The following is a 21,093-nucleotide window of genomic DNA, read 5'->3' on the forward strand; positions in this document are numbered from 1 at the left end:
ATATACATCTATCAAATCACTATGTTGTATACTTGAAACTAGTATTATATGTCAATTATATCTCAAAAAAATATTAAAAAAAGTCTTGAGTCAGGAAGAAAAAGATTCCAGACAGAAGGACAGAAATGCAGGAAAGAGTGAAGAACACTGGGAGAAATCATTGTTTCTGGGACACATATATACACACAAATATATGTATACTGACTTTAAATAGAATCATAAAGCTTGCCAATTTGGGGGGAGGGGGGACGCTTGGGTGGCTCAGTCAGTTAAGCATCTGACTCTTGATTTTAGTTCAAGTCATGATCTCACAATTGTGAGTTAGAGCCCCACATTAGGCTCCACGCTGGGAGTAGAGCCTGCTTAAAAGTCTCTCCCTTCCTTCCTCCCCCTACCACCACCTCTTCCTCCCCAGCTCATGCACACACTCCCTCAAAAAAAACTTTTTTTTTAAAAGCTTGCCAATTTTAAATAGAGAATAAAATGTATGATAACAATAACACAACATGTAAAGAAATGAGAAAACACATTAAGGAGATTTATAAGAAAATTGGTAACAGTAACAATGTATATTTTGCTATATGTATGTTGTAATTTCTAAGGTAATTCTAGAAGAACAGTAAAAGAATGTATAACAATTTAATAGAATAAAAACTAATAAAATTCTTGATTATCTCAAATAAAGGCAGATGAAAGCAGATGGGAGAGAAAAACACAAAATGGGTGAGACAAACAGAAAACATACAGCAAGCTACCAGTGAAAATGGCAGTAAATATATTGAGTGATGTCAGGGACAATGGCAGTGAGAAGTTCCTAAAAGTCTCTCTTCCATAACAGCCACAAGAACAATGGCCCAAAAAATATCAGGAAAAAAAGCAAATATGTGTGGTGATGGAGATGTTAACGAGTTTATAGGAATTCTTCTACAATATGCATATAAATCAAAATGATATTGTACACATTAAAAATATTATAATCTTCTTTGTCAATTATACCTCAACAAAACTAAAACAGTAACACATTTATATTCAATAAAAATATGGTAACATTTTGTATATAAAAATGTTATTTTTTTTCAAATCATATTTAGTATTTTACCTTGTAGATCAGTTTGTTAAACATGATATCCCTTTAATTCATAGCCACAGTAATGATAGGTTGCCCTAATTATAATCAAATACTTTGACTAAAAAGGGTATAAATTGCTAAAACTGCAAATACATTGACTGAAATGTGAAATTAAAAAAAAAAAAAAAAAAAAAAAACTTCTGAAGTATTTTAAAATAGACCTACTTGTCCCAACCAAGAATTCCTATGTCTTCAATAAGGCTTGAGTAGAACTGGGGAGGAGGAGGTGGTGGACACAACTCCTGTTTCTTCTTTAAAGCAACTTCCTGTGTAAAAGAAAAAACTTGAATCTGCTGTGGAATGCTAGACAGTGAATTGTTAGTACCTGATTACAAAACAATTTCAAAATTTCCTTTGTGGCTAACCAAAGTGTCCATTACTTTCATAGAAATTCCAGTTGAATCACTCCCAGTCTCCTATAAAGAAACCTGAAAAAGTTGAAGGGCTGCACAGAATGTTATGTGAAAATATCAATTATTATACCATTGAAACATCAAATTTTTTCCTAGACTACTATGCTTATCAGAGATAAGAGTTAAAAAAAAAAAAAAAAAAACCAAGGCTTCACCATTTTTCTATTCCTGTGGATAGAAGTTTTGATAGAAACATGTACCTTTAAGAAAAGCTTGAATTGAATCACACCCTTACAAACAAAATTCCTTTATTACAGTAAATATTCACCTGCTACTTTCTTTCACTGACTTAACATTCTGTATTATTTCCAGACCAGGTTAAGTGTTTTTTTCATCTATCTGGCTAGATCACAGTTCCTTTCCCTGCTAGGCCCACCCATGATATCTTCAAGATGGTTTATGGACCCTCAAAAATACTAAGATTTTTTTTTTGCAAGCAATACTAACATCATTAGAATTGCTAGGGCTGAATATTATCAATTACTTCAGAGGTGCTGACCTAGACAAATATCTCATTTGGAAAGTGAAAATATATGTATCTTGCAAATTACAGATGTACATGTGGTCTGGATTATCAAGAGATCATAAAAAAATAAATTAAAAAAGAAGTCAGATATAATAAATAATAAAACCAGATGAGAACAAGTATAAAAATCATGTTTCTACAACCCTAATAAAAGGTGTTAAGTTTTATTCATATATAAAGTTCTTACACTTTTTTAAACAAGGATAGAATACTATTAAATTGAGACAATACCAGAAAGAATAGATTTTACACAACAGTATTTCAAAAACAGTATTTCAAAATCAGGACTATTAACTGAAATTAACACAGTTCTACATCTGCTTTAGGATAGAAACAAGCAAAAACAAACAAACAATAACAACAAAACTTTGAAAGCAGGTTTGTAAAGCCCAAAATGTCAATTTGAATTTAATTAGACAAGAAGTATGCTGCTTTTTTAATGAACTAAATACCTAACGTTATCTGTAAGTTGCCTGATGGTCCATAAAAATAAATTTTTACTATTAAGATTATCCTGTTATTACGAAAACAAGTCAGTGTAGTTCCTATACATATATATTAAACAGCTTCAGTAATTCTTTTGAAGTTTTTTTTAAATCCAGAAATATTAAATACTGCTATCCACATACATTGACGGTAAAAATAAGTTCAGATGATAATAAAAATGTATTTGGGGGGCACCTGGGTGGCTCAGTCGGTTAAGCGTTCAACTCTTGATTTCGGCTCAGGTAATGATCTCTTGGTTCCTGAGTTCGAGTCCCGCATAGGGCTCCAGGCTGACACCGCAGAGCCTGCTCGGAATTCTCTCTCTCCTGTCTCTCTCTCTCTGTCTTCTCCTCCCCCAGCTCATGCGTGCTCTAATAAACTTAAAGATGTATTTTAATCCTAGGTTTATGACATTTGTAAACTCTACCTTCTACCTTGAATCAAACAAGTTACTCCTATTCCAGAACCACAACAAGAAAAAGGTCTAAGTCAGAGAAGCAAAGCATTCTTTGTGGAGAAGAGGCAAGATACATGGTAGAAAGAGCACAAGCTTTACAAAGGTTTTAAATTCTAACTTTACCATTTCCTATTTTAAGGACTTAGCTGCTTAGTGACTAAGCCCTAAAGAAGAATAAAAAAAAAACAAAAAAAAAAAAAAACCTACCCACATCAGAGTTCTATTAAAACACAGGTAAATGCTCACATATTAAATATATACTGAACTCCCCTATATGCCTAGTTACTACTAGGAAACTGTGGAGATACACCAGTTTCCTGAAAAGGTTCAATAACTACACATTTCATTTGAACATCATCCTCAATACTTTCATTGGTGATTATGTTATAGGAATCCTATTACCGACAACACAGCCCAACAAATAAACTAATGCAATTCTTATTTTCTTAGGTATACTGTTCACAAATGTGCAATAGTATCACCAATCTGTCAATTTCTTTAGAAAGCTAAAATACAGCAAGTCATTTTATTGAGAAACGTGGTAACAAATGTACTAAATAGAATATTGTTAATCAGAGATCAATGTCAACATTTTAAACCAGTAAGTTTCTTCAAAATTAAATGACCGATAGAGCTGTTCTTACAACCTAATAAAGTTAGCTTTAGTAATAAGAGCTTAATGGGACACAGTATATATAGTTTTACCTTGGTCCCTTAGTCCTTTTATTTGTACCATTTTTTTAAAGTATGCTAAAAAGATTTAAAAAAAAAAAACACCTTACAGACTTTTTTTGCAATGTCAAGGATAAACCAAAATATGCTTCACATCTTCACCTCATCTTTTTTAAGTTTATCATATTTTGGCTTTTGATGAAATTCATAATCAATTTTGATAATTCTTATTAGTTAGGGTTGATGAATTTATAAGTCAAATTTTAGAAACTGACTATAATCTATTCTGATCCCAAACATTTGATCAAAGCCCTACCTCAGAGGCTTGTTAGGAGGATTGAAAAAAGGACTCAGAACAACTGGCAACTAAGCTCTTAGTACGTGGCAAATGCTACTAAGAATAAAAAACTCAAAAAGAACTACAAAAAAATAAACTGCTTGCAGTTGTTAATACCAATACATTGGTAATATAATTTTGTAAGAGAAATATAAATAAAGAGATATAAGGAAAGCATAAGTAAAACATAACAAGTAAAACATAACAAAAAATAATTATGTTAATATTAGAAACCAAGATTTTCAGAGTAAAAGAAACACAAGCATGAATATCAAAGTAAAAATGCCATAATGCCAAATTTGACTTGGAAATATCAATATGAATTCATGATAAATTATTCTCTTTCTAAACAGTATTTTTTCCTAGTTTTTGTCCACTGACAAGGCCTAGCAGTAATAGCAATGAACACTCCAGTTTCTAGATCTGTGGCATGCAAACACTATCTCCTATAAAGAAACCATGGCTCTTCAGAGAAGTAACTGATTATAGTTCTGCAAAAGGATGAGTAAATTAAACTGGGGCAACTAGTGTCAGAAAGCAAAGTTTGGGCTGTGTTAAAAGAACTAAAAAGCCGAGATGAAGGGGGATACACTGACCAAAAATGGTAACAATTTAAGCATCAAAAGGTATAGTGATTGCAATGGACTAAAGTCAATATATAAAAGTCCATGAGTTCTTAATGCTACTAAACAAAAAAAACAAACAAACAAAAAAATCATTAGTTCCCTTTGACAGTTGCTAGGCACTAACTCATTACTCTAAAAATTGATTTAAAAAAAAAAAAAAAAAAAGGGAAAAGAAACAAGCACTTAACCTATTTCTCCAGTATGAGCTATACCTCAAATTAACCAAATAACTGATGAAGGGAAGTTCTTCTCTACAGACCTCCAGATAATAAATGTAGATGACAGAATTTTTTAAATCACCATCTGCAATGATTATCATTGGATGCTAAAACCATTAGGTGACAGGCTGATATGAAACTTTATATTCAATGGATCTAAATCTATTGATCAATCTTAACTTTACTAAAAGAGGAATTATCAGATACTATGTGCCTCCCTCATGCAATCTAAGTACACAGCACAAAGTATTCTTACCAGAAAATGAACCCAACTCTGTTGAGACTGAATTACAAAAAAAGGCAGAAGACTATGTTAAAAGACACCATGAATATCTAATAAACCAAATCCAGAATGCAAGAAATGTTATAGGACACATGATCTAGTTTATTTAACAAGTAAATGGCATGAAGAAAAAAAAGGGTGGGGGAAAGATGAAATGCTGCTAGAAATTAAGAGACTTAGGAGACATATCAACACATATAATGTGTGGACCTTATTCTCATACAGATACAGAGAACTATAAGAAATTACCACTAACTTTGTCAGGGTTATAATAGTATATTTAACAACATTTAAAAAAAACACTTAGCTGTTAGAAGTATACACCAATATATTCATGGAGGGATGAATACAATGTCCAGGATTTCCTTAAAACTACTCTAGTCCCTCTTTCCTTAAAGAGTAGGGGGAAAAATGACAAAATGTCAGGTCATGGGCCCATCAGTTTTCACTATGCAGTCTTCCCTCTTCTGCTTATGTTGAAAACTTGCATAACAATTTTTTAAATAATACAATGTCCATAGGATAAACTAAAAAGTATTTTATGCATAATTGATTAACAGAATAATCAATTACTATATGTAAGTATATGTATGTACTAAGCCTAAGAAGTTCTTCAGAAATCTGCAGCTGTATACAAACTTATACATATATCTTTAGGTCTGACTATCTCTCCATAGATGTTAAATTCTCTGACAAACCAGGAGTACATTTTATTTCTTCACCACCTAAGACTAGTGTCAAATGTATCCATTTTATGACACAGTCAAATTGGTTCCTATACACATTTCTGTTCCTCATGCAATTCAAAAAAAGCATCACCCACATTTACACACACAGTAAAATAAAACATTAAGTGACTGGGAGTTGAGAAGTTTTAAATTCCAATGATGTTAGTTTTTAAAGCAATTTTTTAAAACATCAAGACTTATAGAATATGGTAACAGCACCAGAAAACAAATTCTTACCAAAACCATCTTCAACTCCATCAGAAAGCTCATTAGATCAGGAGAGTGCTGCATTCTCTAGATTAAAACATTTCTAATTAATTTCATTTGTACAATGAATATTCCATATACTGAAATTGAACTAAAGTACAGGTCCATGTGGACGAAAAAAATATTAAATGTATCTACATCTTAAAAGCGTAACAATTAAAGTACTTATAACCATCTCTCCTATGTCTACCAATTTCAAAGAGTAATTTAAAGCCCTCAAATCTATTTTGGTGAGATACACTGAATTGTACTTAAAATCCCACACACCTTAGTTCCTTCAGCACTGACTACTGGTCAAGTTTAGCAAATCTGCCAAACCACATCATTATGAAAGAAAGAAAGAAAAGAAAGGAAACAAAGGAAACAAAGGAAAGAAAGAAAAAAGAAAGAAGACAGACAAAGGTGTTATAGGAGTGAAGAAGAACATAAAATAAAATTCAGGCAAATCTATGCAATTAAAAAATCTAATTAGAGTGATGAATTAATGATCAATACTGTATTTTTATTTTTGCCCTTGACCTTAAAACTACCTACAATTGTTAATTTTGTTTTTTCACAACTAACCCATATTAATTCAAAAGCAGTCAATCTTTTAACAAGATAAAGCCATTGTAACAAAAAGGCAAAAAGGAAATAACTTCTAAAGTTGAATATTTAAGAGTTATAATTTTATTTCCTAGAATCTTTGATTCTTAAAATAACTATAGAATAAAGGAAAGCAAAGCAAATTCTCAAGTGTAACTTTTAGATGAAACCCTACATCACTTCTCTTCTTGAAATCAAAATATTGCATTTTTGTTACTTTTTTGTGATACACTGCAGTACCACCACGCAGTTCTGAACAAAGCCCATCTGTGAATTTGTTCACTCTTTTAGACAAGAAAAATAATAATCTAAGATACTTCAACAATTCATGAGACATATGAATAACAACATAGCTTTGAGTGAGCAAATCTATAAAATGAATCCTTGACTTTCTCATCTTCTATACAATATGTGCCCTGTTAGCTTACTAGTAATGAGCAATAAATAGTATCAAGTTTCTGTGAAAGAGAGCCTAGAGGCTAGAAGCAGCCCAATACCTGTTTCCAGAACTAAAGTTGTACGGAAATGCAGCCACACCCATTCGTTTACCTCTGGTCATGGCTGCTATGGCCCTACAAGTTAAGTAGTTGGGACAGATTTTAGGACCACCTAAGCCTGAAAAATTTACTGTCTGACTCTTCACAGAAAAAGACTGCTGATCCCCCAACCCATACTTATTAAAGTTAAAAACACTATAAGGAAAGAACAGGAATACTGGAATAAAACAAAGAAAAACTAATTCTTGGTTCTATATGACCCACTGGAGGGCAGAAAAGAGATTAATAAGTAATTGGGACTTTTTCTAGGAACTCTTGTGGTGAACTGGAGGAGAAAAACAATTATAGATATTATACTTAGTCTCTATTAACAATTTTTTCCAGGCTATTTAAATATCTCAATAGATTTCGTTTCTTGAACTCTAGTATACAATATAAATAGTCACAGTGGATGAGGACGAGGTAGTGTAAAGAAAACAGAGAAATAATTTAAATATCTCCTTAAAAAACTGCAGTAATTATGCTGCCAGCAATGACAGCCTACATTCTACAAATCAAATAGTTTATCTCCTATATTTCTTTGTGGTTCAGTAATGCTTTATGTGAGAGTGACTGTCATTGTCAGTTATCATAGATAATAACCTGCTTTTAAGATAGAAAAAATATAGGAATAGCAGAAATCAGGAAAAACCTACAAATGAATAAAGCATCAAAGGAAATGCAGTTCTACTTACATTTATTTTTCTACAAGAGGCATTTCATTTATTTTTGGTTTCTTTAGTAACAGTGACTTTTTTTAAGTTTCTCTAATTTTTAAAAGAATTTTCAGGCAGAACCTAAACATCAAGAATAACTACAGTGGGGCTGAGGGTGAAATAGGTGTAGGTAATCCATAATACAAACTTCCAGTTATGACAATTAAAAAAAAAAAAGATTAATCCTGTCTATACCTCATGTATGCTGTATTTACATGTACACTCATTAAGTACGTATGTATGATCCTAAGTGATTTCCACCACACCTTTCCTGTTCCTAATCTAGAACTACAATCCCATTTTTGCCACAGATACTCTACAATTCCTAAATGGGTCCTGGTTTTCTTCTCCTTACTACCACTATTCAGTCTCAGCAAAAAAATCTCTCAAAAAAGTGATGGCTATGCATGATGGCTATACATTTGAAGACCCTCAAGTCTCCAGGATGGAAATCAGTTTCAGACAAATGCTGCCTAGAGATGTACGTAGGATTCTGAGAAAACACTTTCTATAATGCATGGATCCTTAAAATATTTAATAGAAATGAAACCTACAAAAGTCAGCAACTATTAAACCAGTTTGTTACAACATTCTGCAAACAGTCCTCTAAAAAAGAGTTAACTTTGTAATTTCTTATCCTTGTTTAAAACAAACTTTTTAAAGGACTTACCTGTTGTACTATTTGATGGTATCCATTAAGTATTGTTTTCAGTTGCCAACTACATAATAATCTAAAATTTAATGGAACAAAATGGTTTCTTTATTGTTCAGAATTAAAAGGAAAAAACTTATTTGTATGCTAGCACAAACACGCATGTACATAGAAAAGAATGACATAAATATAATTCTGACAAGTTAATAAAATTTTTTACCACTGATACTGTTGAAAGTCTTGTCTTCAAACTGTCGGGACTAATTTTATTTCAAAATATAAATAACTGCAATCAGTAAATGACATGCAAACAGTAAATCTTTTTTTTTTTTTTAACCATAGCCAAAGAAAAATTTGCTATTGAACTAGATTCTTCTCCAAGTTAGGTTAAAGAAAACCAACAGTTTTGATCATAATGTACAGAACTTGTATTTGAGAAAGCATATGTAATGATATAATCTTCAAATTAAAGATTAATGTAAAAGGTACTTTTAATTATATAAGTAGTAATAAGTTAGTGTTCACCTATCCACTGGCTCACCTCAGCTGTGCTCTTGATATTGCTTAGATGAGTAACTCTTCTAAGATGTGCTTTTCCTTACCTTGAAGTAGGAAGCCCCTCTGAGTTTCCCCAATTATAGCCCCTTCAGGACATCATGACTCTCTCCCATTCTTGGTCTGCTAACCTCCATTTCCCCCCTATTTCCTCTCTTAATAACAAAGTAGTTCATTCAACTGCCCACAAGAAAACTTCTTCTCCAAATGTACGTTCCATCCCTTGCCAAGTTGACCATCAATTCATTATCACTTTACTGTGATATCTTTATTTCCTGCTAGTTTTTTCAACTTAATATATTAACTTGCCCAAGTAAATCTCAACATAAAAAAACAAGATCATTACAACTCTTCTTTGACTGCATTACCCTTCTCTAGCCACTCCTTTTTTTCCAAAATAGAATTGACATTTGAACAACACTGGTTGAACTGCACAGGTCCACTTACAGATTATTTCAATAAATATACATACGGTACTATAAACGCCACTTCCTCTTATGATTTTCTTAATACATTCTCTCTAGTTTGCTTTAAGAATACAGTATATAGTACATACAACATACAGTATACAAGTGTTAAACAACTTGTTCATGTTATTGATAAGGTTTCTGGTCAACAGTTTTGGGAGAGTCAAAAGTTATATGCAAATGTTTAAGTGCATGAGGGATTGGTACCCCTTAATCCTGGGTTCTTCAAGGGTCAAATGTACTTTATACTGTTTATGTTTTCTTTCTACTCCCTTACCCACTCCCAAACCCAATACAATTTGCTTTCTGTCACTACACGAAACCTATTCATATTTAACCTGATCCCTCTGCAATACTCAGTGAACCATTTTCTCATTAAGCCTCTTCATAGCTTTAGTGATAATTGTCGTCCAGATTTTCCCCTTACCTCTCTGGTCAGTCCTTACTCTTCTTCCAAGTTCCTCTTTATTTATCAGTCCTGTAAATGTTGGTATATTCTCAAGTCTTTTAAACATTGGCTTTCTCTTTTCACCCCACACTTGCAGAAACTGGAAAGTATCCATACTAACAGGCCCAAATCCCATGCCTACTGTGACTTGCATGTCTCACACTTGATTTCAAAGCCAATACACTAAACATCTCCTCTTGATACTTCACACCTGACAACGTCTCTAAATGATGGCTCTCTTACTTCTCCACTTTAACCTCTTCTCTAGCTTAGTGTTGCCAGAACTTGGAAAGCATCCTTCACAACTCTTCCCCTCGATCTCCTACTTCTAATTAGTCACAAAATCCAGTCAATTCTACTAACAATGTCTCTGGATTCTTTGTCCACTCTACTCCCAGAGATGTTTAAGAACAGAAATGAGATTTTTAGATGCTGCCTACTTTCCAGTCTCATCTCTTGATACTCCTTGAAGGGCTGTCTGTACCAAGAGGTACATTACACAATTGCTATTTACTACTTTAATGAAAAAAAAAAAAAAATTAGAGAATTAATGTTTTACCTTTGAAAAGTACTTCAGCACAAGGGAAAATAATTTACAAATGTACACTGATTTGAAAAAACCGGAAACATTTCTGGTTGGCTAATAAGCACTTTAGGCAAAACTAATTGCTAGAATCAGCTTTTACCAGATTAAATGACTGTCCATCCTACCAAGATGCATGTATATAACAAAACACCACATCACCTTGCATTCTTCATTTGTAAATCTTCAGGCAACTCTATTCTAAGGTGAAAATCTCGTCCCTGTGGAAAATATTGAAAAGGTTCACTCAAATTTTCATCTTTTTGCTTAATGTTAAAAAAAAAGCTAAACTTAAAAAAAAAAAATCACACAGAAACAGCAAGGTTTTTCCTTTATTTTCTAAAAGGTATTAACTTCATCCAAATCTTTACATTTGTTAAAATGTATAGAATAAAATATTGCATTTGAGTAAAAATAACTTAAAAATGTCAGAAACTTTGTAATTACTGGGAAATCAAAACAAAGAGTCTTAGAATCAACTCATGTCACAAGAAATACTAAGAAATTGTTAATGTAAACAAAGAAATTTAAGTATTTCTTAGAAAATAAGTCTGTGAAGAAATTCCTTCAATTGCTTTGATTATGGAAGAAAAAAAATCACAATGCAAAATAAGATCATCTGATACATTACCAGCTTTGTAATTTTCAATTTCCTAATTTTAATAAAATGAAAATATATTTAGTTCCATAATCTGAACATACAGACATGAGAGAAATATTTTCATAAAACAAAATATTTAATTCTCCCACATTCATGTGCCGTTAATGAATAAAATCACTAATATTTATTTTAAATATTCACAAGCTATACATTTGAATATACCAAGTTTTACTCAAGAGTCTTTCTTAGGAAAGAACTGTTCTCTGAAAAACATATTCAGTTTCTTTCTTGAGAAAGTGAATGGGTAAGCAGCTTAAACTTTATATCTTAAATAGGATAATACACATGATCTGAGCAAAGGTAAGCAGAAAAAGACAAACAGAAATATAATCTTTTACTCCAACAATATAAAATGAAAAAGAGTAATAAAATTCTCGAAAAATAATCACCATGAGAATTTTAGCACAGGCTCCCTCAAAGCAGATTCAAAACTAGAGGAACACAATTAAATGTACCCCATAACCTTTACTTTCATGATAATATTACAGTTCTGACTTTCATTACATTTAAATGTCCTTTAAAAAAATGAAACAAAATGTACTACTGACCTTTTCAAAAGGTCAAGTAACAATAATTCACTATTTCATTAAAGCACTAGAAGATATTATGTAGTAACTTTAACCTAACTTTATAGACATCCCACACATTGGTGTAAGAACAATCTGGAATTCAAAATTTACATGAAAAATAGTAAAACTACTCTACCGATCTGTTATCTGAAAGAATAAAATTCCAAAGTCCCTTATATGCAAAATCCAACCATTTTAAAAGGTCAAATGCCATGTTACATGTCACAATATTTTTCTGATTCAAGAAAATGTTCAAAATTAGCTTTTTTTAGTTAAAGCATATAAAAAGTGTTAATTGTTCTCAAGAAGAACTTCCAGGTTGCAGGGAACAAGGTACAGAGAGTTGCCTAAATCTGAATCTCTCCACTCATCCTCCCAAATAGATCAATATTAAGAACAAATTAAAACCACAAAAATCCCGTGTCTCCAGCAAAATCAGAGAGAGCACACTATAAACTTCAAGCTACCTAGGAAGAAAAATAAAAACCACTTTCTAGTGGCTTCTACCCTGGGACTTCCATAGCAAGTCCTCTTAAAGAACTAGGGGGTTCAGAAAAAAAAGCATGGAAGAGAGAAGAGGAATTGGACTAAGTGTTAAAATAATAATAAAGAGTTCGGTAGATCAGAGCACTGACTACGGGTAGGGGGGCTTAGTATAAACACAAAAGTCAAGAGGCTCACCTTGGAAAAGAAATATGAATAGATGATAAAAAAGGCAGGTAAAGCCATCCTTTGGAAAATGGATGTTGGGAGGAAAAATTAAGAGTGAGAAATGGAGGAGCTTATATAACAAAATAAAAACACTCAACTCCTCCCTCAACACTACTAAAAAATTATCCACTAAATAAACTGCACTTTGCTTCACCTACAGAAGAAATTATACTTAAGCTAGGAATTTTATAAACTATTGTCAACAACCAAATTCACCAAGATATTGGTTTCATCAATGTCAAGCTAGGAGTCAAAACCAGAATGAAAGAAAACATTTCAAGTGATAACAAATCACCTGTGCAAACAAAAAACACAGGCATAAACAAATTACAATACTGAATTATATTATCATTAAGTATTTGTACTAATATTCAGAAATTCAAAAACCAAGAACAGAAATTGTAAGGAAAAAAATTTTACTTCAGAAAAAGATAAAATACTAGAATGGAATAAATTAATAGGTGCTCAAGGAAGAACAGAGCAAAATAAAAATTTCGTAAGAGGTGGGGTGCCTGAATGACTCAATTGGTAGACTGCATGACTCTTGACCTCAGGGTTGTGAGTTCAAGCCCCAAGCTGGGGTAGTGATTACTTAAAATAAAATGGTTAAACTGGCAAAGGTTATGTATACTTTACTCCAATAAAATATTTTTTCAAGTTTCTTAAGAGGCAAACAAAAAACCAGAAAATCACCAAATGAGAAAAAAATTAAAAACCATCAGAAAAAAGCAACTGAAGTGGAAACAGGTAAAGACAATACAATACACAAAGAACTGGAGACCTTGAAAATAAGACAGCAGAAAAAAATATTTTAAATTACAGTCCAAGTATATTTTCTGGCAATTCACATAAGGAAAAGAGCCAACTGAACATGTGAGAAATGACTTCTAAGGATCCACTCTAAGAGCTATCTTAATATGCAGACCTTAACAATAAAAAGTCCACAACTGCTAAGATCAAATAGTATATGGGAGGGGCGCCTGGGTGGCTCAGTCGGTTGAGCATCCGACTTCGGCTCAGGTCATGATCTCAGGGTCTGTGAGTTTGAGCCCCGCGTTGGGCTCTGTGCTGACAGCTGAGAGCCTGGAGCTGCTTTGGATTCTGTGTCTCCCTCTCTCTCTGCCCCTCCCCCACTCATGCTCCGTCTCTCTGTCAAAAATAAATAAACATTAAAAAAAATTTTCAAATAGTATGTGGGAAACAGAATAAGAGTAGTGCCACATTTCTCAAAGCAAAATTTTAAAAAAGCAACAATACAACTTTTAAGACACTGAAAGAGGATTTCTGCCTCTAGCTAACATGGAGTAACAGTGGCAGGACTTACTTTCTACGTTAGGTAAAAACTGGACAAAAAATACATGAAACAATGATATTCAGACATCAAATAGACACTAAAAGACAGTCATACTTGCAAGAAGGGAAACAAATGAGAAAATCTCTTTAGCTGTCCAGTCTTACTCTCTGAAGATTTTTCAGGCTACACAGCAAGGATGGAGAACCAAATGGAGTCCAACATTGCCCCCAATCTGAGATAAAGGGGTTAAGTCGGGGGAGGCAAAGGTACCTATAATTCACAAGGTACAGTATCAAAGAGGAAAGAAATACGTGGAAAAGAGAGAAATCTACAGAGACTAAACCTAGAGAATCAGTGTAATCAGCTGAGTATGACAGTTGCACGTATGTGAGAAAACCACCAAAAGCTGAGGACCCATGAGAACAGAACATGCAAAACAATCTTGGAGCTCACACAAGGCTGGGAATAGTCCTGTTTCTGACCAGCAAGAGTGGAAAACCTTGTCCTATAAAAGTTATCAAAATATATATGTATGTACATACATACATACATACATACACACATATACACGCTGAAGACTAATGCCCCAGTAGCAGAACCAAATTAAATCCAGGCTAAAGTCTGTTTTGGTTCTGCCTTACAAAGCTTACAAGCAAACCATGACAAAATTAAACTGTTTTCAAGTAATTTAACTACATCTTAGAACAAATCAAGAATGTTTAAGAAAATAAAATTATCTAGCACACAATAGTTAGAATGCATAGTGTCTGGCATCCAATCAAACTATACCAGGCATGCAGAGAGACAGGAAAATAAGATTCATAATAAAGAGGAAAATCCAGAGAAATACAAAAATGGCAAATGATAGAATTCCTTAAAAAATTTTCAACAGTTTTAACTACATTATAGATATCCAAGAAGGTAGAGAAAAGCAGGAGTATGCTAAATAGAACAAACAGGAAAGATAATGACCCAAATCAAAGAAATGAAAAGTACAATGTCTGAGATGGTAGACAGTATTAGCAGATTAAGCCTTGCAAAAGATGATTTTAGGGTACCTCAAAACACAGAACATTAAAAATAAAACAGAGAAAGAGCCTAAAACAAACACCAAAAAAGAACAGAACCATTAGTGAATTATAAAACAACTTTATAGTGGCCTAATATGCATGTAGTTTGAGTCTCCAATACAAGGGAAAGAGAGGGAGGGACAAAAATATTTTTGAAAAAATAATGACTGACGTTTTTTCCCAAATTAAATGAAAATATATACTCACAAATCCAAAGAGCTCAACAAACAAACCCAGTGGAGGAAAAACATGAAGAAAACTACACCAAGGTATATCATAATCTAATTGGTAAAAACTAATGACAAAAAACAAAAATCATATTATAAGCAAAGAAAAACGACACACTACTTAGAGGACCAAAAGTAAGAAATACTAGAGATTTCACACAGGAAATAATGCAAGACAGTTAAGCAACATCTGTAAAATACGAAAAGGGGGGAAAAAAAAATCAATCTAGAGTTTTAGCCCTAGTAAAAGTATCTTTCAAAAGGCCAAACAATATGTCAGATATAAAACAGCCAAAAAACAGCCAATTTATCAGTACAAGACATGCACCACAAGAAATGTTAAAGGAATAACACTAGGAAGAAAAGAAATCCCAAAAGAAATCCCCTTTAAATATACAGGCACAGATAGGTATAAAATAAAGAATGGAAAAACATTAAGCCATGCCAGCACTAATCAAAAGAAAGCTGGAGTCACTATACTAATATCAGAAAGTAGAGATTCTAGGATAAAGATTACCACAGATAAAAAGGGTCATTTCAGAATCATAAAAAAAAAGAAAAGAAAGAAAAGAAAAAAATTAGTTCAAGATTGCTTAATAATCCTAAAAGTTTATGTACCTAATAAAAGGACTTCAAAATAAATGAAGCAAAAACTGAGAAATGAAAGCAGAAATTGATCGATAATTATAGATTTCAATACCCCCTTTCATTAATAAAACAAGCAGACAGAAAATCAGTGAGCACATAAAAAACTCAAATAGCATTATGAACCAACTAGACCTGACATTATAGAACAATCCACCCAACAGCAGCAGAATGCACATTCTTTTCAAGTACAGCCATAACATTTACCAATATAGGCCATATTCTATGCCATAAGTCCCAAAATATTTTAAAAAGTTTAAATCATAAAAATCATGTTGTGACCAATATGAAACTAAATTATAGATCAGTATCAAAAAGAGATCTGGAAAATCCTCAAATACTTAGGAAGACATTGTTCTTCTAAGTAACCTGTGCAAAAAAATAAATAAAAAGAAATTAACAAGTATCCTGAACTTAAAAAACAAAAATGAAAATACAACATATGAAGTAGATCTTACATAGCTAAAGTAGCATCTGAAGAAAAATTTACAGCACTAAACATCTATATTATAAGACAAAAAACTTCTCATTATCAAGGAGCTAACCTCCCACTTGAAGAAATTGGGAAACTTAACAGAAAGCAATGAAACACAAGCACAAAAATAAGAGAAAAAAAAATCAGTAAAATGAAAAGTAGGTTCTTCGAAGAGATCAATAATTTTTTTTTTTTAAGTTTATTTTGAGAGAGTGTGCGAGAAAGTTGGGGAGGGGCAGAGAGAGAGAGAGAGAGAGAATCAGAAGCAGGCTCTGCACGGTCAGCGCAGAGCCCACTGGACACAGGGCCTGACCTCACACACCGTGAGATCATGACCTGAGTCGAAATTAAGAATCAGACCCAAAATTAAGAGTCAGACATTTAACCAACTGAGCCACCCAGGTGCCCTGAGATCAATAAAATTTATAAGCCTCTATCCAGTTTTTTCTGCCTTTAAGAGTCAATACCTCATTTCTCTCCTTTTGAATAAAGACTAGATTTACAACTTGCTTCTAGAAAAACTGAATAAAGCAGAAGTAAGTATGTATTAATATCAGAGGCCAGGGGAAAAAAGGGACTATGCAGCTTTCTGCTTGGTCTCTGTTATGTCACTCAGGGGAAGCTAGCTGCCATGTTGGGAAGACACTATGGAGGTCTGTGCCGTAAGGAACTGAGGGCCTCCAGTCAAAAGCAGCAGAAAACAGAAGGCTCCAGCCAACAGCCATGTTCATGAGCTATCCTGGAAGCAAATCTTTCAGCTCTAGTCAAGCCTTTGGAGTACTGGGAAACTAGCTAGCATCTTCATTGCAAGTTCATGAGGAACACTGATCCAGAACCATCCACCCAAGTAACTTTCAAATTCCTGATCCACAGCATATGTGACAATGTTTGTTGTTCTAAGCCACAAAGATTTGGAGTAGGTAGTTATGCAGCAAAAGATAATATAGGGAACATCATTATAGATCCTAAAAGCATTCATTAAAAGGATAATAATGGAATATCATAACATTTAAGACAATAAATTCAAAAATCTAGAGGAAATAATCAAATTCCTTGAAGGAAACAAACTACCAAGGCTCACTCAAAAGAAAAGGAACAATCTAATAATATCTTCTTAAAATATCTTCTTAAAATATCTTCTTAAAGCCAGAGGGTTTATTCTCACACACACACATACACATACAAAGGATCAATAAGTTTCACACGCTATAATTTTTACAAAGATTATCTAATCACAATGTAAGAGAACTAGAAATAACAAAATTAAAAATCAAAACAAGACTTGTGAGAAAATGTTTTACTTTTCTATTAAATAACTCCTGGGTACAAGGGATCTACAAAGTAAACTTCAGTACTAAAAAACTATGACGATGAAACACTGTAAGTCAGCATATACAGAGTACTATAAAAACACTAATAAGAGGATAATGCAGAGCTATAAAAATTTTATCAATAAAAATGTGCACTCATAGCCAAATCTGGGATAATTTAAACATCAAAATAAGTAATGATCACAATCCATTAAATAAATTATTTTTAAAACCAATGAGTCCCGTCTGATACAAGTGGGGAAAAAGAGAAAGCTACTCCTTATAATAAAATGACAATAAAGAAAAACTAGTGAAGTCAGAAAAGCATCATTTGGTGCAGCACCTGGGTGGCTTAGTCAATTGAGCTGCCGACTCTCGATTTCGGCTCAGGTTACGATCTCATGGTTTCACGGGTTTGAGCCCTGCATCTGACTCCATGCAGACAGCGTGCAGCCTGCTTGTTATTCTCTCACTCACGCACCTGCCCCACTCACGCACACTCTCTGTGTCTGTCTCTCTTTCTCTCTCTCAAAAGAAATAAACTTTAGAAAAAGAAAAGGAAATCATCATTTATTTGGCAACCACCACAGTACTAACTGGTTCAATCAAGAGTCAACAGATGCTAAAACTGGTGTATACCCCTGAAAGTTTGATGCCTCATAGCTCTCTAGAAGTACTTCTGAATTACAAAAGGAAAATCTCGCACATGTCATCTTAAACAGGTGATCAGAGGTAACATCACCAATGAAACCCGCTACCTTCATGAGCCCTGAAAATAACACAACATTCTTTCTGTGTCATCTCTGCCAAAGTGACATGATCTGAATTTAATGATGAGGAAACATCAGTCAAACCCAAACTGAGGGACATTCTGCCTAATAACCATACTGTAATCTTAAACAACATCAAGTTTAGGGCACCTGGGCGGCTCAGTCCGACTCCTGGTTAAGCGTCGGACTCTTGTGGCTCAGTTGGTTAAGGGTCCGACCCCTGGTTTCAGCTCAGGTCATGATCTCACTCATGGTTTTGTGGGTACAAGCCCGCATCAGGCTCCGCACTGACAGTATGGGGCCTGCTTGGGATCTTCTCTCTCGCTCTCAATCTCTCTCTCTCTCTCTCTCTCTCTGCCCCTCCCTGATTCACACTCTGTCTCTTTCAAAATAAATAAACTTAAAAATTCTCAAATTTATTAAAAGCAAAGAGACCATGGAACTATTCCAGATTAAAGAGATATGTCAACTAAATGTAATGTGGTATCTTTTAGGAGGCTGGAAAGGGACACAAAATATGTAATTGCAACATCAACAAAATTTGAATTTGGACTCCAGATAATGGCATTACATCATGATTAAACTTCCTGATTTTGGTAACTGTACTGTGGATTTATATAAGTGTATCCTTGTTCTCATGAAATATATGCTGAAATATTTAAGAATAAAGAGGCACTATGTCTACAACCTAATCTTAAACTGTTCAGAAAAATAATGTGTATATATACCCACCCACATATATATATAAAATATTATATATAATATATATTATATATAATATTATATATACACACACACACTCAGAATAAGAAATCAAATGGGGCAAAAGTAAAATGGAGAATCTGGGTAATCTTCATACATGCTTGTTACTGTAAGTTTGAAATTATATACAAGACAAACAGACGAAAATCAGCTCCACCAAACAAAACAATGTTAAATTAAGTTGTTTACGTTATGATTTCAGTAAGCTGCTTAAGGCAAGTACAAATCAGAACTGTAGCTACAACAAAGGGTCACAGGTAAATTTCATCTAATCTCAATTCTGATGGTTACACATTTTCTCTTTTTTGTTTTGTTTTTTTGTTTACACATTTTCTAAGAGGCTTTAGCAGACAGACACATATAATACAAAGTACTTTCCTTAAAGTGCCTAAAATGCTGGAAACATGGTTCCTAATAAAAACGTAACTTAAGATCTCTTCAATTTTTCTAAATATTGTCTGAAAAGTGAATCATGTTTTCACCTAGGTAATTCAAGACTGGTACTTCCAACTGGGGAAGGGAAAAGTGGATTACCTTTATTCCAGAAATAATAATGAAATTTAACCTCTACTTGCTGTGATTATCCCGATGAATTTGAAGAAAAATGAATATATCCGTATGTACCCTCTGTAACCTTCCCTTAATTACAGTGTATTGATTAGTTATACACTCAATACTCTGAGGGGTGGGTAAAAGTTTCATTTAGCAAGTAAATGTGATAACTCACTCTGTATTTTTGAGAGATTATTATATGTTTTGAGTAAACTTCAAAACTTAACGATAATTCTAGGATACGGCCCCGATCTTCAAAAAGTATGTGTGCTAGTGGGGAAGTAGGTCAAACAGGTAAAGGTTGTGCACCTTCTAGGCACAAACACCCAGTCATAAAAAAGTTAAAGGGATGTAACGTACAGCATGGCAACAGGAGTTAATACTATTGCATATCTGAAAGCTGCTAAGAGACTAATCATAAAAGTTCTCATCACAGGAAAAAAATTCTACAACTACATATGGCGAATCAGATGAACAGCTAGACTTAACTGTGATCATTTCACAATACATACATATATCAAATCATTATGTTGTACACCTGAAACTAATATAACGTTGCATGTCATTTATAACTAAAAAAAAAAGCATGAAATATGCTTCTCTTTAAAGTTAAATCAATTATCAAGTTTTCAAATACCCAATACTCAAACATTTTTGAAAGGTGAAACCATTCTCTTAATCACTATAATTAAGAGTTAAATTTTACCTCCATCCCATTCATTTAATACTGGCAATGTCTGTTTTGATGAGAATTGTTGAATGGAGCGTTAATCAAGGTAAGGTGGAGCAACGCAATTATTCATTTTCCTTTCAGAAAATAAAAATAATTCTGAGAACAGAAATTTTTATTCATTACCATGATATTTTTCCAAATTATCTGGTTAATCACTAAATTTTAAATTATGACAAAATTGCATAATTTGTGTTTCCATAAAAAGGAGTCCAAATAATTGAAAACTTGCCTAAGATTCATACATATTTTCTTAGAAAATACAGTTCTGCTTCAATGTTAAGTTGTTTTAAAATGACCACTTTGTTTCTTTCCTCTTCAGGAATTTCTCCTTATTTCACATAGCAAACCAAATCCTCTGGTCCGTCAGTCACGTGTTACGTTTTATACCTAGAAGGTACGGATTGATCATTTAACCTACTCATGACCCGTATTATAAGTTGCAGGTGGTTAGGGCCCACCGCCTGGTTAAGCATCAGTCTCTTGATTTCAGCTCAGGTCATGATCTCACTATTGATGAGTTCAGAGCCCCACCTCCGGAGCCTGCTTGGGATTCTCTCTCTCCCTCTCTCTCTCTGCCCTTCGTTGCCCCGCTCGTGCTCCACTGCTCCATCACTCTCTGTCTCTCAATAA

The 21,093-nt window shown here is 33.4% G+C and overlaps 1 protein-coding gene across 3 annotated transcripts in view; it reads right to left on the minus strand.

Moving 5' to 3' along the window:
• The window catches only part of FANCL (FA complementation group L), an 84,616-nt gene that overhangs the window by 62,284 nt on the left and 1,239 nt on the right, over positions 1-21,093 (minus strand). The window contains exons 2-7 of one of the 3 annotated variants that reach the window (XM_042981439.1): positions 20,437-20,537; positions 10,847-10,905; positions 10,081-10,131; positions 8,650-8,710; positions 6,113-6,169; positions 1,295-1,395 (exon numbers count right to left, since the gene is read on the minus strand). In XM_042981439.1, coding sequence (XP_042837373.1) covers positions 1,295-1,395; positions 6,113-6,166 — 155 coding nt within the window. In that variant the 5' untranslated portion in view covers positions 6,167-6,169; positions 8,650-8,710; positions 10,081-10,131; positions 10,847-10,905; positions 20,437-20,537. The remainder of the gene's footprint in view (positions 1-1,294; positions 1,396-6,112; positions 6,170-8,649; positions 8,711-10,080; positions 10,132-10,846; positions 10,906-20,436; positions 20,538-21,093) is intronic. The other 2 variants (XM_042981438.1, XM_007075382.3) reach the window with 2 other exon arrangements.

The sequence above is a fragment of the Panthera tigris genome, chromosome A3, assembly GCF_018350195.1.
Source record: "Panthera tigris isolate Pti1 chromosome A3, P.tigris_Pti1_mat1.1, whole genome shotgun sequence".
NCBI lineage: Eukaryota > Metazoa > Chordata > Mammalia > Carnivora > Felidae > Panthera > Panthera tigris.